The sequence below is a fragment of the Mustela erminea genome, chromosome 6 (genome assembly GCF_009829155.1).
Source record: "Mustela erminea isolate mMusErm1 chromosome 6, mMusErm1.Pri, whole genome shotgun sequence".
In the NCBI taxonomy this organism is placed as follows: domain Eukaryota; kingdom Metazoa; phylum Chordata; class Mammalia; order Carnivora; family Mustelidae; genus Mustela; species Mustela erminea.
In genome coordinates this window covers 256,535-268,727 of record NC_045619.1, presented here as the reverse complement: position 1 = coordinate 268,727, position 12,193 = coordinate 256,535, and the positions used below count along the sequence as shown (strand labels likewise).

Below are 12,193 nucleotides of genomic sequence, written 5' to 3'. Positions count from 1 at the left end.
AGGTTCCCACTGTGTCTGCAGTACCCAGCCCCGGTTCACGCACGGTAAACGCCAGCTGGATTCACCTCTGCCCCGACTCCAGACCAAGCTGCCCACCTCAAATGCCAAAGAGCCCACCCTCGACAAACCCGCCCCGGGGCTCCACCAGGCCTCACCCAGTATTAGGCAAGGATCCCCCCACCCACCCTCGAGATCCATCACCTGGCTGGTCTTTTAGCAGGATTCCCGTGAGACAGCTTAGCGAGAATCCCCCCCAGCCTCGAGATCCGCCCTTAGCCACTTTCCATTACCAGCAGCCAAGCCCCCCACCGTCTTTGCTGGATTCTCTCTCCCTTATTGCAATGGTGGTGAATAAACTCTTTCGCTCTTGTTCAGCAAGTGTCAGAAAGACTCTTCCTGCACTTCCCAGAATCCCCAGGGCCTGAGGCTGATGGGTGGGGTCCGGGGTCTGCAGGACCAGTTGGGAGGGGCTGACGGTGGCCAGGGTGGGGTTTAAAACCTCTGCAGGGAGTGCCGGAGGCTGGCTGCCACGCAGGGCTACCCGTCCAGAGCAGGTTAGTGGTTCAGGGAGGCCGAAGTCGGGGAGAGGGGGCTGGGGCTGGGGTTGGGGCGCCGGGAGCTGCTCCCGTGCTGACACATTAACTTCTGAGGCCAGGAGGACGGTGGATGGTCACTCATTACCGAGGGCCAAGGCCAAGGGGCTGGGTCGTGTCCGGTCACTTATGTAAGCTGTGGGCATATATAGGGGCACACGGCCCGGGGGACTCTCACCCACCTGCCAGCTCTGCTCCCTCGAGATGAAGGCGGCTGTGGTAAGTACTCCAGACCCAGCACGGTGTGGCCCCACGGCCTGCTCACCCCGGCTGGTCGTCCCTCCTGGGAAGGAGCGCAGCCTCGTACCCTCTCTCAGCTGGTCCAGGTCAAAGGGCTCCCTCTTTCCTGTCTTCCTCCTGCTGTTTAGGCTTAGCTGGGGCAAGGGTCAGCAGCCCCACCCCTGGGCTCCCTGCAGACCCAGGTCCCGAGAAGGAGATGCCGGCCGCTGTGCTGTGCGCTCGCGCACGGCATCCCGGGCGCTCCTCCTCACCCTAGAAGCAGGCCTCTGGCTGATGCCCATTTTGCAGAGAAGGACACCCATGGCAGGGTCGCCTCCGATGGCGGGTGTGCTCAGGAGGGGCTGTGCCCTGCTGGCCACTGGTGTCCCTGCTGGTCCAGCTCTTAGGCTCTGGTGTCCCCGTGGGGATGGTCTCACTTCCTCATAGAGCTGGCATGACGGTGAAATGGGCGTAATCCCCCACCCAAGCAGGGCCCAGACCCTTCCCTGGTCTACCGGCCTGATGTGGACCCAGAGGTGGCCAAAGACAAGGGCAGCTTCCGGAACTACAGGGTAAAGGGCCCCCCCCCCCCGCCCCCGGCCCCGGCCCCACCCCACCCCACCCCACCCCAGGCCCGTCTTTCTGGGGGGTGGGCAGCACCTGCCACTTTGCACCGCTCAGGGTCCTCTCTTGGATGCTCTCATTCACATCTTTGGGGCCAAGTTTGGGAGACAGGAGCAGTGGCCCCCAGAGGTGTGAAGGGCAGGGACTGACTGGCGAGTCTGCGGGCTGACCTCTGGCTTGCAGTCTGGCCCGCTCCTGGACCGTGTCTTTGCCACGTATAAGCTCATGCACGCTCAGCAGACCGTGGACTTCGTCAGGAAGAAGGTACTTGGCAGCTTCCTCGCCTGCCAGTCCCTCCTCCCCAGGCCGAGTGGACGGATGGAGAGGGCCGGGCCCTGACCCAACCAATCTCGTGGCTGTGCTGATCTCCCCTTCCTGGCCCAGCACGCCCAGTTTGGGGCCTTCTCCTACAAGAAAATGACTGTCTTGGAAGCTGTGGACATGCTGGACAGGCTGGTGGACGAGTCGGACCCAGACGTGGACTTCCCCAACTCCTTCCATGCCTTCCAGACCGCTGAGGGCATCCGGAGAGCCCACCCCGACAAAGGTGTGCCTCCCTCCCGTGGTGGGCTGCAGATGGGTTTCGGCGTTTCCTGGCCTCACCCCTGCGCCCAAGCCGCCTCCTCCTTCTCTGACCTAGTCTCACCATCCCCACTAGCCTGCTTTGCCCCTCTCCCTCCCAGACTGGTTCCACCTCGTGGGGCTGCTGCATGACTTGGGGAAGGTCCTGGTTCTGGCAGGGGAGCCCCAGGTAAGGGCAGGGGTGGAGGGGTGCCGCTGGGACAGCCGGGACTCAGGGCTCTGGAAACCTGCCAGGTGGGCCGGCCAGACACATGCAGGTGGCCCCCTGTCCACAGTGGGCGGTGGTTGGAGACACCTTCCCAGTCGGCTGCCGTCCCCAGGCCTCTGTGGTTTTCTGCGATTCCACCTTCCAGGACAACCCGGACCTCCAGGATCCCCGATACAGGTGCTGCTCCCCGGCCGCCGGTTCTTCTCCCCACCTTGCTCCCACACGCCTCACCCTCTGTCTGTCCCTGCAGCACGGAGCTCGGCATGTACCAGCCCCACTGCGGCCTGGAGAACGTCCTCATGTCCTGGGGCCATGACGGTGAGGCCCCAGGGGGTGGGCAGTGAGGACGGTGGGGCCCGGGAGGGCGGGGAAGCACAGCTCTGGGAGCCCCGGCGTGACACCGTGTCTCCGGCAGAGTACATGTACCAGATGATGAAGTTCAACAAATTCTCTCTTCCCCAAGAGGTAGTTGGAGGGGAGGGTCCGTCTGGCCGGCCTGCCCTCCCCACGCCCCTCTACCCCCCCCCCCCGCCCCTCCTCCTGGAGCTCGCTGGGCGTGGCTTCTTTCTGCCCTAGGCCTTTTACATCATCCGGTTCCACTCCTTCTACCCCTGGCACACCGGGGGCGACTACCGGCAGCTGTGCAGTGAGCGGGACCTGGCCATGCTTCCCTGGGTGCAGGAGTTTAAGTACGGCCATCCCTGTGGGGGGCCGAAGGGGGGCATGAGGGGACTGGAGGGGCTGGGGGCTTCCTCATGAGGCACTGTCCTTTCCCTGCTTGCAGCAAATTTGACCTCTACACCAAGAGCCCAGAACTGCCGGATGTGAACACGCTGCGGCCCTACTACCAGGGCCTCATTGACAAGTACTGCCCTGGGGTGCTGAGCTGGTGACCAGCCTGGCCGGGGGCCTGGGAGGGCGGCCACCGTCGGGGGCTCTGCTGCTCACCCAGGTCAACGCCCCTGCCCTGACACTCTGCCCAGGGCCAATAAAGACCCTGAAGCTGCCTGGGGTCCGAGCTTCACTGACGTGGGCACCTGTCGTGGCAACAGTGCGCTGTGTGTGGGGATGCAAGTCATGGGCCCTTGGACATGGGTATCCTGTCTCGCCTGCCACCACAGGCCTGTTGCTTGCCATTCCAGCTTCGGCCTCAGAAGCTGGGGCCGCCCTCTCCATGCTTACATTCTCAAAATAGTCACCAAATGCTCTGGGCTCTGTGTCCCTAAAAAAGCAAAACATTTGATAGCCAGCAAAACAGATTACAGAAAACCTCGTATAACAAGTGTGCGGGTTCGGTGCAGAGCCGAAGGGCCATCCCCGTGAGCCCCGAGGTGCCACCTGCACCTGGAGTTGGTCAACGACCTTCCTATGAGTGTCACACACACACCCCCACCCCCCTGCTCAGGGCAGGTCCCCCAGTGCTATAGGTGGGTGCTGGCTTTGTACCTTTCTGCAGCTTATTTCTCGGAAGAAAGTGGCGCATTGGTCTCGGGGAGTTTCCCTCTGTTGGTGCTGTGCTGGTCACACCCCCGTGGCGCTCCTGTTTCCTGGGTATTCCCCCGCCAACGTGAGCGCACAGGGAGGCCTCATCAGATACAGAGCTGGCTTGTCAGGGCGAGTGCTCCAGAGGCCGTCACGTAGTCTGTACCGGGCGGTAGAGGCTGTGTTGTTGGAACCCACATCGTTCACACTAGAACCCGAGAAAGCAGAGCAGTGACGTTCCCCCCAACCCCGGCCACCCTCCTCACTCATCTGAGAGACCCTGGCAGGAGAGAGAAGTGCTGTTTGGTTAGTTCCTCCAGGAAAGGCAAGTGAAGTCCTCGCTCTTACTCTTAACTTACCGGTTTGCAAGCGTTGGCTCCTAGCACCCGAGGAAGGTGATCTGTTTGCCTCTTTTGGGTTAAGAATGCGTAGATTTCAGGGACATCTGGGGGGCTCAGTGGGTTAAGCGTCTGCCTTTGGCTCAGGTCATGATCCGGGGTCCTGGGTTTGAGTCCCGAATCCTGCTCCTTGCTCGGCGGGAAGCCTGCTCTCCCCTCTGGCTGCCGCTGTCCCTGCTTGCGCTCTCCTCGCCCTCTTTCTCTGTCAAATAAATAAGTAAAATCTTTAAAAAAAGGGAAGGATGTGTAGATGTCAGCATATCTGTGTCTCGGTGCCTTGGAGGACTGCCCTCCCTGGTGCTGAGACTTTCCTTGGCCAGGGTTGGAGTGGGACTTGCAGATGGCTCCAAGGTCCTCGTGACGTGACAACGGTCTCTGGTGGACATCCTGCTGTCTGGTGTGACAAGACACCCAGACTGTTAATTCTTTGTGTTTTTGTAACAAATTTCCACACCTTTGGTGGCTTAAAAAATGGGCTCTCCTGAGTTCTGGAAGCAGAAGTCAGATCAGGGTGTGGTGCTGGGCGGGGCTGTGACCCTTCCACAGGCATTTCAGCTTCAGGAGGCTGCCTGTGTCCCCTTGTGACTGCATGTCCCCACTCTGTCTTCACACGGCTTCTCCGCCTGCCCATCCCCCCTACCTCTCTCCCATAAGGACCCTCGTGATGGGCCCATCCAGGTGAGCCAGGATGCTCTGCCCATCTCTGGATCTTTAGAACCACATCTGAAAGATGCTTTTTCTAAATAAGGGCATATCCACAAATGCAGGGGTGTGTTCCCAAGCCCCTTGGGATCCTCCCCCACCATTGAGGGTGTGCTGAGGCCTTTCTGCCATCTTCAGGGAGACCTGAAACTAGTCTCCACACTCAGAGGGCAGGGAGCCATGGAAGAGAGGCCACCCAGAGGGGTAAGTGGCGGTTTCACAAGCAAGAGAACTTATATACGAGGCCTGTCTGGGTGGCCACAGGACAAGTAGATCTTCGCATTTGCCTGCTAGAATCTTAAAAGTTTAGGGGCACCTGGATGGCTCAGTCAGTAGAACACGTGACCCTTGATCTTAGGGCTGTGAGTTTGGGCCCCACATGGGGTGTAGAGCCTATTCAAACAAGGACGGAGTCTTGGGGCTCCTGGGCGGCTCAGTCAGTAGAACACGTGACCCTTGATCTTAGGGCTGTGAGTTTGGCCCCACATGGGGTGTAGAGCCTATTCAAACAAGGACGGAGTCGTGGGGCTCCTGGGTGGCTCAGTCAGTAGAACACGTGACCCTTGATCTTAGGGCTGTGGGGGTGTAGAGCCTATTCAAACAAGGACAGAGTCTTGGGGCTCCTGGGTGGCTCAGTCAGTAGAACACGTGACCCTTGATCTTAGGGCTGTGAGTTTGGGCCCCACATGGGGTGTAGAGCCTATTCAAACAAGGATAGAGTCTTGGGGCTCCTGCGTGGATCAGTCAGTAGAACACGTGACCCTTGATCTTAGGGCTGTGAGTTTTGGCCCCACATGGGGTGTAGAGCCTATTCAAACAAGGACGGAGTCTTGGGGCTCCTGGGCGGCTCAGTCAGTAGAACACGTGACCCTTGATCTTAGGGCTGTGAGTTTGGGCCCCACATGGGGTGTAGAGCCTATTCAAACAAGGACAGAGTCTTGGGGCTCCTGGGTGGCTCAGTCAGTAGAACACGTGACCCTTGATCTTAGGGCTGTGAGTTTTGGCCCCACATGGGGTGTAGAGCCTATTCAAACAAGGACGGAGTCTTGGGGCTCCTGGGTGGCTCAGTCAGTAGAACACGTGACCCTTGATCTTAGGGCTGTGCGTTTGGGCCCCACATGGGGTGTAGAGCCTATTCAAACAAGGACGGAGTATTGGGGCTCCTGGGTGGGTCAGTCAGCAGAACACGTGACCCTTGATCTTAGGGCTGTGAGTTTGGGCCCCACATGGGGTGTAGAGCCTATTCAAACAAGGATAGAGTCTTGGGGCTCCTGCGTGGATCAGTCAGTAGAACACGTGACCCTTGATCTTAGGGCTGTGAGTTTGGGCCCCACATGAGGTGTAGAGCCTATTCAAACAAGGACGGAGTCTTGGGGCTCCTGGGTGGCTCAGTCAGTAGAACACGTGACCCTTGATCTTAGGGCTGTGAGTTTGGGCCCCACATGGGGTGTAGAGCCTATTCAAACAAGGACGGAGTCTTGGGGCTCCTGGGTGGCTCGGACAGTAGAACACGTGACCCTTGATCTTAGGGCTGTGAGTTTGGGCCCCACATGGGGTGTAGAGCCTATTCAAACAAGGATAGAGTCTTGGGGCTCCTGGGTGGCTCAGTCAGTAGAACACGTGACCCTTGATCTTAGGGCTGTGAGTTTGGCCCCCACATGGGGTGTAGAGCCTATTCAAACAAGGCCAGAGTCTTCGGGCTCCTGGGTGGCTCAGTCAGTAGAACACGTGACCCTTGATCTTAGGGCTGTGAGTTTGGGCCCCACATTGGTGTGTAGAGCCTATTCAAACAAGGATAGAGTCTTGGGGCTCCTGCGTGGATCAGTCAGTAGAACACGTGACCCTTGATCTTAGGGCTGTGAGTTTGGGCCCCACATGGAGTGTAGAGCCTATTCAAACAAGGACAGAGTCTTGGGGCTCCTGGGCGGCTCAGTCAGTAGAACACGTGACCCTTGATCTTAGGGCTGTGAGTTTGGGCCCCACATGGGGTGTAGAGCCTATTCAAACAAGGACGGAGTCTTGGGGCTCCTGGGCGGCTCAGTCAGTAGAACACGTGACCCTTGATCTTAGGGCTGTGAGTTTGGGCCCCACATGGGGTGTAGAGCCTATTCAAACAAGGACGGAGTCTTGGGGCTCCTGGGCGGCTCAGTCAGTAGAACACGTGACCCTTGATCTTAGGGCTGTGAGTTTGGGCCCCACATGGGGTATAGAGCCTATTCAAACAAGGACGGAGTCTTGGGGCTCCTGGGCGGCTCAGTCAGTAGAACACGTGGCCCTTGATCTTAGGCTATGAGTTTGGGCCCCACATGGGTTGTAGAGCCTATTCAAACAAGGACAGAGTCTTGGGGCTCCTGGGTGGCTCAGTCAGTAGAACACGTGACCCTTGATCTTAGGGCTGTGAGTTTGGGCCCCACATGGGGTGTAGAGCCTATTCAAACAAGGACAGAGTGTTGGGGCTCCTGGGCGGCTCAATCAGTAGAACACGTGACCCTTGATCTTAGGTCGGTGAGTTTGGGCCCCACAAGGGGTGTAGAGCCTATTCAAACAAGGACGGATTCTTGGGGCTCCTGGGTGGCTCAGTCAGTAGAACACGTGACCCTTGATCTTAGGGCTGTGAGTTTGGGCCCCACATGGGGTGTAGAGCCTATTCAAACAAGGATAGAGTCTTGGGGCTCCTGCGTGGATCAGTCAGTAGAACACGTGACCCTTGATCTTAGGGCTGTGAGTTTGGGCCCCACATGGGGTGTAGAGCCTATTCAAACAAGGATAGAGTCTTGGGGCTCCTGGGTGGCTCAGTCAGTAGAACACGTGACCCTTGATCTTTGGGCTGTGAGTTTGGGCCCCACATGGGGTGTAGAGCCTATTCAAACAAGGACGGAGTATTGGGGCTCCTGGGTGGCTCAGTCAGTAGAACACGTGACCCTTGATCTTAGGGCTGTGAGTTTGGGCCCCACATGGGGTGTAGAGCCTATTCAAACATGGACGGAGTCTTGGGGCTTCTGGGCGGCTCAGTCAGTAGAACACGTGACCCTTGATCTTAGGGCTGTGAGTTTGGGCCCCACATGGGGTGTAGAGCCTATTGAAACAAGGACAGAATCTTGGGGCTCCTGGGCGGCTCAGTCAGTAGAACACGTGACCCTTGATCTTAGGGCTGTGAGTTTGGGCCCCACATGGGGTGTAGAGCCTATTTAAACAAGGACGGAGTCTTGGGGCTCCTGGGTGGCTCAGTCAGTAGAACACGTGACCCTTGATCTTAGGGCTGTGCGTTTGGGCCCCACATGGGGTGTAGAGCCTATTCAAACAAGGACGGAGTATTGGGGCTCCTGGGTGGGTCAGTCAGTAGAACACGTGACCCTTGATCTTAGGGCTGTGAGTTTGGGCCCCACATGGGGTGTAGAGCCTATTCAAACAAGGACAGAGTGTTGGGGCTCCTGGGTGGCTCAATCAGTAGAACACGTGACCCTTGATCTTAGGTCGGTGAGTTTGGGCCCCACAAGGGGTGTAGAGCCTATTCAAACAAGGACGGATTCTTGGGGCTCCTGGGTGGCTCAGTCAGTAGAACACGTGACCCTTGATCTTAGGGCTGTGAGTTTGGGCCCCACATGGGGTGTAGAGCCTATTCAAACAAGGATAGAGTCTTGGGGCTCCTGCGTGGATCAGTCAGTAGAACACGTGACCCTTGATCTTAGGGCTGTGAGTTTGGGCCCCACATGGGGTGTAGAGCCTATTCAAACAAGGATAGAGTCTTGGGGCTCCTGGGTGGCTCAGTCAGTAGAACACGTGACCCTTGATCTTTGGGCTGTGAGTTTGGGCCCCACATGGGGTGTAGAGCCTATTCAAACAAGGACGGAGTATTGGGGCTCCTGGGTGGCTCAGTCAGTAGAACACGTGACCCTTGATCTTAGGGCTGTGAGTTTGGGCCCCACATGGGGTGTAGAGCCTATTCAAACATGGACGGAGTCTTGGGGCTTCTGGGCGGCTCAGTCAGTAGAACACGTGACCCTTGATCTTAGGGCTGTGAGTTTGGGCCCCACATGGGGTGTAGAGCCTATTGAAACAAGGACAGAATCTTGGGGCTCCTGGGCGGCTCAGTCAGTAGAACACGTGACCCTTGATCTTAGGGCTGTGAGTTTGGGCCCCACATGGGGTGTAGAGCCTATTTAAACAAGGACGGAGTCTTGGGGCTCCTGGGTGGCTCAGTCAGTAGAACACGTGACCCTTGATCTTAGGGCTGTGCGTTTGGGCCCCACATGGGGTGTAGAGCCTATTCAAACAAGGACGGAGTCTTGGGGCTCCTGGGCGGCTCAGTCAGTAGAACACGTGACCCTTGATCTTAGGGCTGTGAGTTTGGGCCCCACATGGGGTGTAGAGCCTATTCAAACAAGGACAGAGTCTTGGGGCTCCTGGGTGGCTCAGTCAGTAGAACACGTGACCCTTGATCTTAGGGCTGTGAGTTTGGGCCCCACATGGGGTGTAGAGCCTATTCAAACAAGGACAGAGTCTTGGGGCTCCTGGGCGGCTCAGTCAGTAGAACACGTGACCCTTGATCTTAGGGCTGTGAGTTTGGGCCCCACATGGGGTGTAGAGCCTATTCAAACAAGGACAGAGTCTTGGGGCTCCTGGGCGGCTCAGGGGTTAACCGTTTTCTCCGTCTTCCACTCCCGCCGCTCGTGTTCCCTCTCGCTGTCTCTCGCTCGCTCGCTCTCTGGCAAATAAATAAATAAATAACGAAATCTAAAAACCCCAAGAAAACAAACAAGGATAGAGTTTTAAAATTGTGGACAGAGGCCTTAATGGGGTTCAGTCTCGCACCACGCAGGGGGCTCATCACTATCCCGAGGCCGTGTTCTTGGAGCAGAGTCCGGCTGCTGGGAAGGCAAGTGTGCGGAGAAGGGGGAGGGGTGAGCTCGCGGCCCGCTAGTGGAGGCGGGTTCTCTGTGGCCTTCCCTGACGAGGGCTATTTTCCGGCTAACCCTGGAGGCTTCCCCAGACCTGCAATCCGCTGTTTCTCCAAGGAGTCTTGGCCTCTCAGTAGGAAATGGTATTTCCTATCCGTGTGTTGGGGGCTAAAGACGCAGTCCGGAAGGCTCACCTCCACTCCAGCCCCTGGCGTGTCCGCTGGAGGTGGCATTGCCGGCTGCCCTCTCTGCTCTGCTCCTGCCGAGGGTGGGCATGAGGACAGGAGGGGCGCAACTGCGTCAGCAGCCTGCCCCAGGCTACTGGCTCACCGTACTTTCCTCTGGAAGACACAGCCTGCCCGGGGCAGCACCCCCCCTGGTGGGCGGCCTCCTCCGCACTCCCTCCCAGCCTGTGAGCTCAGGGAGGGTGGGTGCAGAGTGCTGCGGGGTCCCCCCTGGAGATGCCTCAGAGGGCTGGGGGGCATGAGAGGGGCCAGGAGGAAGAGTCCTGGGTGATGGGCCATTGAGCGTGTGCTGAGGCCTTTCGGCCTTCTCCAGGGAGGCTGGGCTGGGGAAGGGCGGTGCTCAGAGGGGTACTTCCCCGGGTCTGGAGCTACTATCCTGATCCCATCTCTGGGGAGCCTCCCCACTGAGCAGAGCAGGAGAGGCCATCTTTGCTCCTATCCCAGGGTCTCCAGATCCTCTTTCTGCTCCTTGCAGACCCTAACCAGGCCACCTCTGGAAGCCCCAGGGTGGGGGGGTAGGGCAGTGGGGGCCTAGGCCCCATATTTCTGTCTACGCAGAGGACTGTCAGGCCTCACTGGGCTCCAGGGCATTGGGGCAGCTCTGGAGCCTACAGACAGGGTAGTGCTTGGCTCTCCAGCCTGCTGGCATTCCTGCCCCAGAACCCTCTGCCTCCTGCAGGAGGCCCTCCTGTCCTTGTAGCCTGGGTGTGCCTGTTCCCGAGGTGTGGGGCTCAGCCTTCCAGCACCTTCCAATCCCTCCTCTTTCCTTTCTTTTTTCTTTCTTTCCTTCCTTCTTAATTTTTTAAAAAAGATTTTATCTATTTATTTGACACAGAGAGACACAGCGAGAGAGAGAGAACACAAGCAGGGAGAGTGGGAGATGGAGAAACAGCCTTCCTGCCAAGCAGGGACCTCAATGCAGAGCTCGATGCCACGCCCCCGACCCTGGGATCAGGACCAGAGCCCAAGGCACATGGTTAAGCCAGGGCCCCTCGGTGAAACTGCTGGGGCCTGTTCTGGTGACTCCGGGGAAGGCTGCTTCGTGGAATGTGGCTCTTAAGGAAACAACACTTTTCCCCAGAGACACAGCGACTCTTCCTGGGACTGGACGCAGCTAAGCACGAGGCTGCGCTGCTGGCTGAAGAGGCCAGCGAGGTGGGAGTGGAGCCGGCCTCCACCAGCCGGGGGCGGGGGCCGGGGGGCTGCCGGTGCAGGACTGAGAGGCCCACGGAATGCTCCAGGTGACCGGGCGGCCTGAACGGCAGGCCAGTGGCCAGTGCCGGTGGAAGACAGCAGCGCCCTCTCTCGGCAGATGCAGAGTGGCTCAGATGAACCCAACTTGGGTTTTTCTCCTCTCTCTCCCTCCAACGTTCTTTCCTGGGGGCTGACTTCATAGTTTAGCACGTGAACTGCAGAATTTCGAGACGGAATTGTACTCAGTTCCAGGGAAGGTTAGGTGTCAAGCTGGAACCGGAGGTGATGTGGGGCCAGGACCAGACGAGATTTGGGGTCCTCTGCACCTTGGCGTGAACTAGGGTTTTTGTGTGGAGTTTGTGTGGAGTCTAAATCAGGACGGATTCATCGGGGTCCTGAGGACCGCAGGGGGTTAGGTGTCCTGCCAGTTTTCCCACGGGTGGGGGATCTGCCCTCTCCTGAGTCCCCGCGGGAGGCGGGCGGCCCCTCCTTTACCTCTCCCTGCAGAGGCCAGCGGGGAGGAACGCGCTGAGATGCTGGGAGCTGTTGGGCCTGTGTTCTGACCTGAACGCCCTGGACTCCAAACGTGAAGCTGGGAGTAGCCCTCAGACAGAACTGTGTCCAGGCACCGTGTGCCCTCACCAGGCCGGGCCCTGCCAAGGTTTCGGCCATGGTCAGTTTTAGTTTATTCGTGGTATAGGGACATTGAAGAGAATTGTTGGCTCACTGTGTTTGTATGTTCGCGCACTGTGTTTGTTTGTTTGTTTTTAAGATTTTATTTATTTATTTGACAGATCACAAGCAGGCAGAGAGGCAGACAGAGAGAGAGGGGGAAGCAGGCTCCCTGCCGAGCAGAGAGCCCCGCACTGTGGTTTTTTTGAAAGGCTGTGTTAAGTCAGACAACCGAATGGCTAATAAATAACTTAAATTTGTAAAGCAGTTAAAATATTTTAGTCACTTAAAATTTATAAATGGAGCCTTCCAGAGTTGTTGCCACAAACCGCTAACCCTAAACACCAGCACACTGGCTGGCTCAGAGAAGGCAGAG

General features: G+C 58.0%; 1 protein-coding gene across 6 annotated transcripts; it reads left to right on the top strand.

The window, feature by feature from the left end:
* Positions 1 to 508: 508 nt before the first annotated feature.
* Positions 509 to 3,233, top strand: MIOX (myo-inositol oxygenase). Of its 6 annotated transcripts, none has more exons than XM_032345766.1 (11): positions 509 to 554; positions 746 to 812; positions 1,304 to 1,384; positions 1,620 to 1,700; positions 1,821 to 1,983; positions 2,120 to 2,187; positions 2,294 to 2,403; positions 2,477 to 2,544; positions 2,642 to 2,691; positions 2,803 to 2,915; positions 3,011 to 3,233. In XM_032345766.1, the coding sequence occupies exons 2-11, from the start codon at positions 798 to 800 to the stop codon at positions 3,117 to 3,119; spliced, it is 858 nt and encodes a 285-aa protein (XP_032201657.1). In that variant the 5' UTR covers positions 509 to 554; positions 746 to 797; the 3' UTR covers positions 3,120 to 3,233. The 6 variants fall into 6 exon arrangements, with proteins under 6 accessions (XP_032201657.1, XP_032201659.1, XP_032201658.1 ...); XM_032345768.1 differs by having other exon boundaries at positions 1,301 to 1,384; positions 2,372 to 2,403; XM_032345764.1 differs by having other exon boundaries at positions 536 to 554; positions 1,301 to 1,384.
* The last annotated feature ends 8,960 nt before the right edge of the window (positions 3,234 to 12,193 follow it).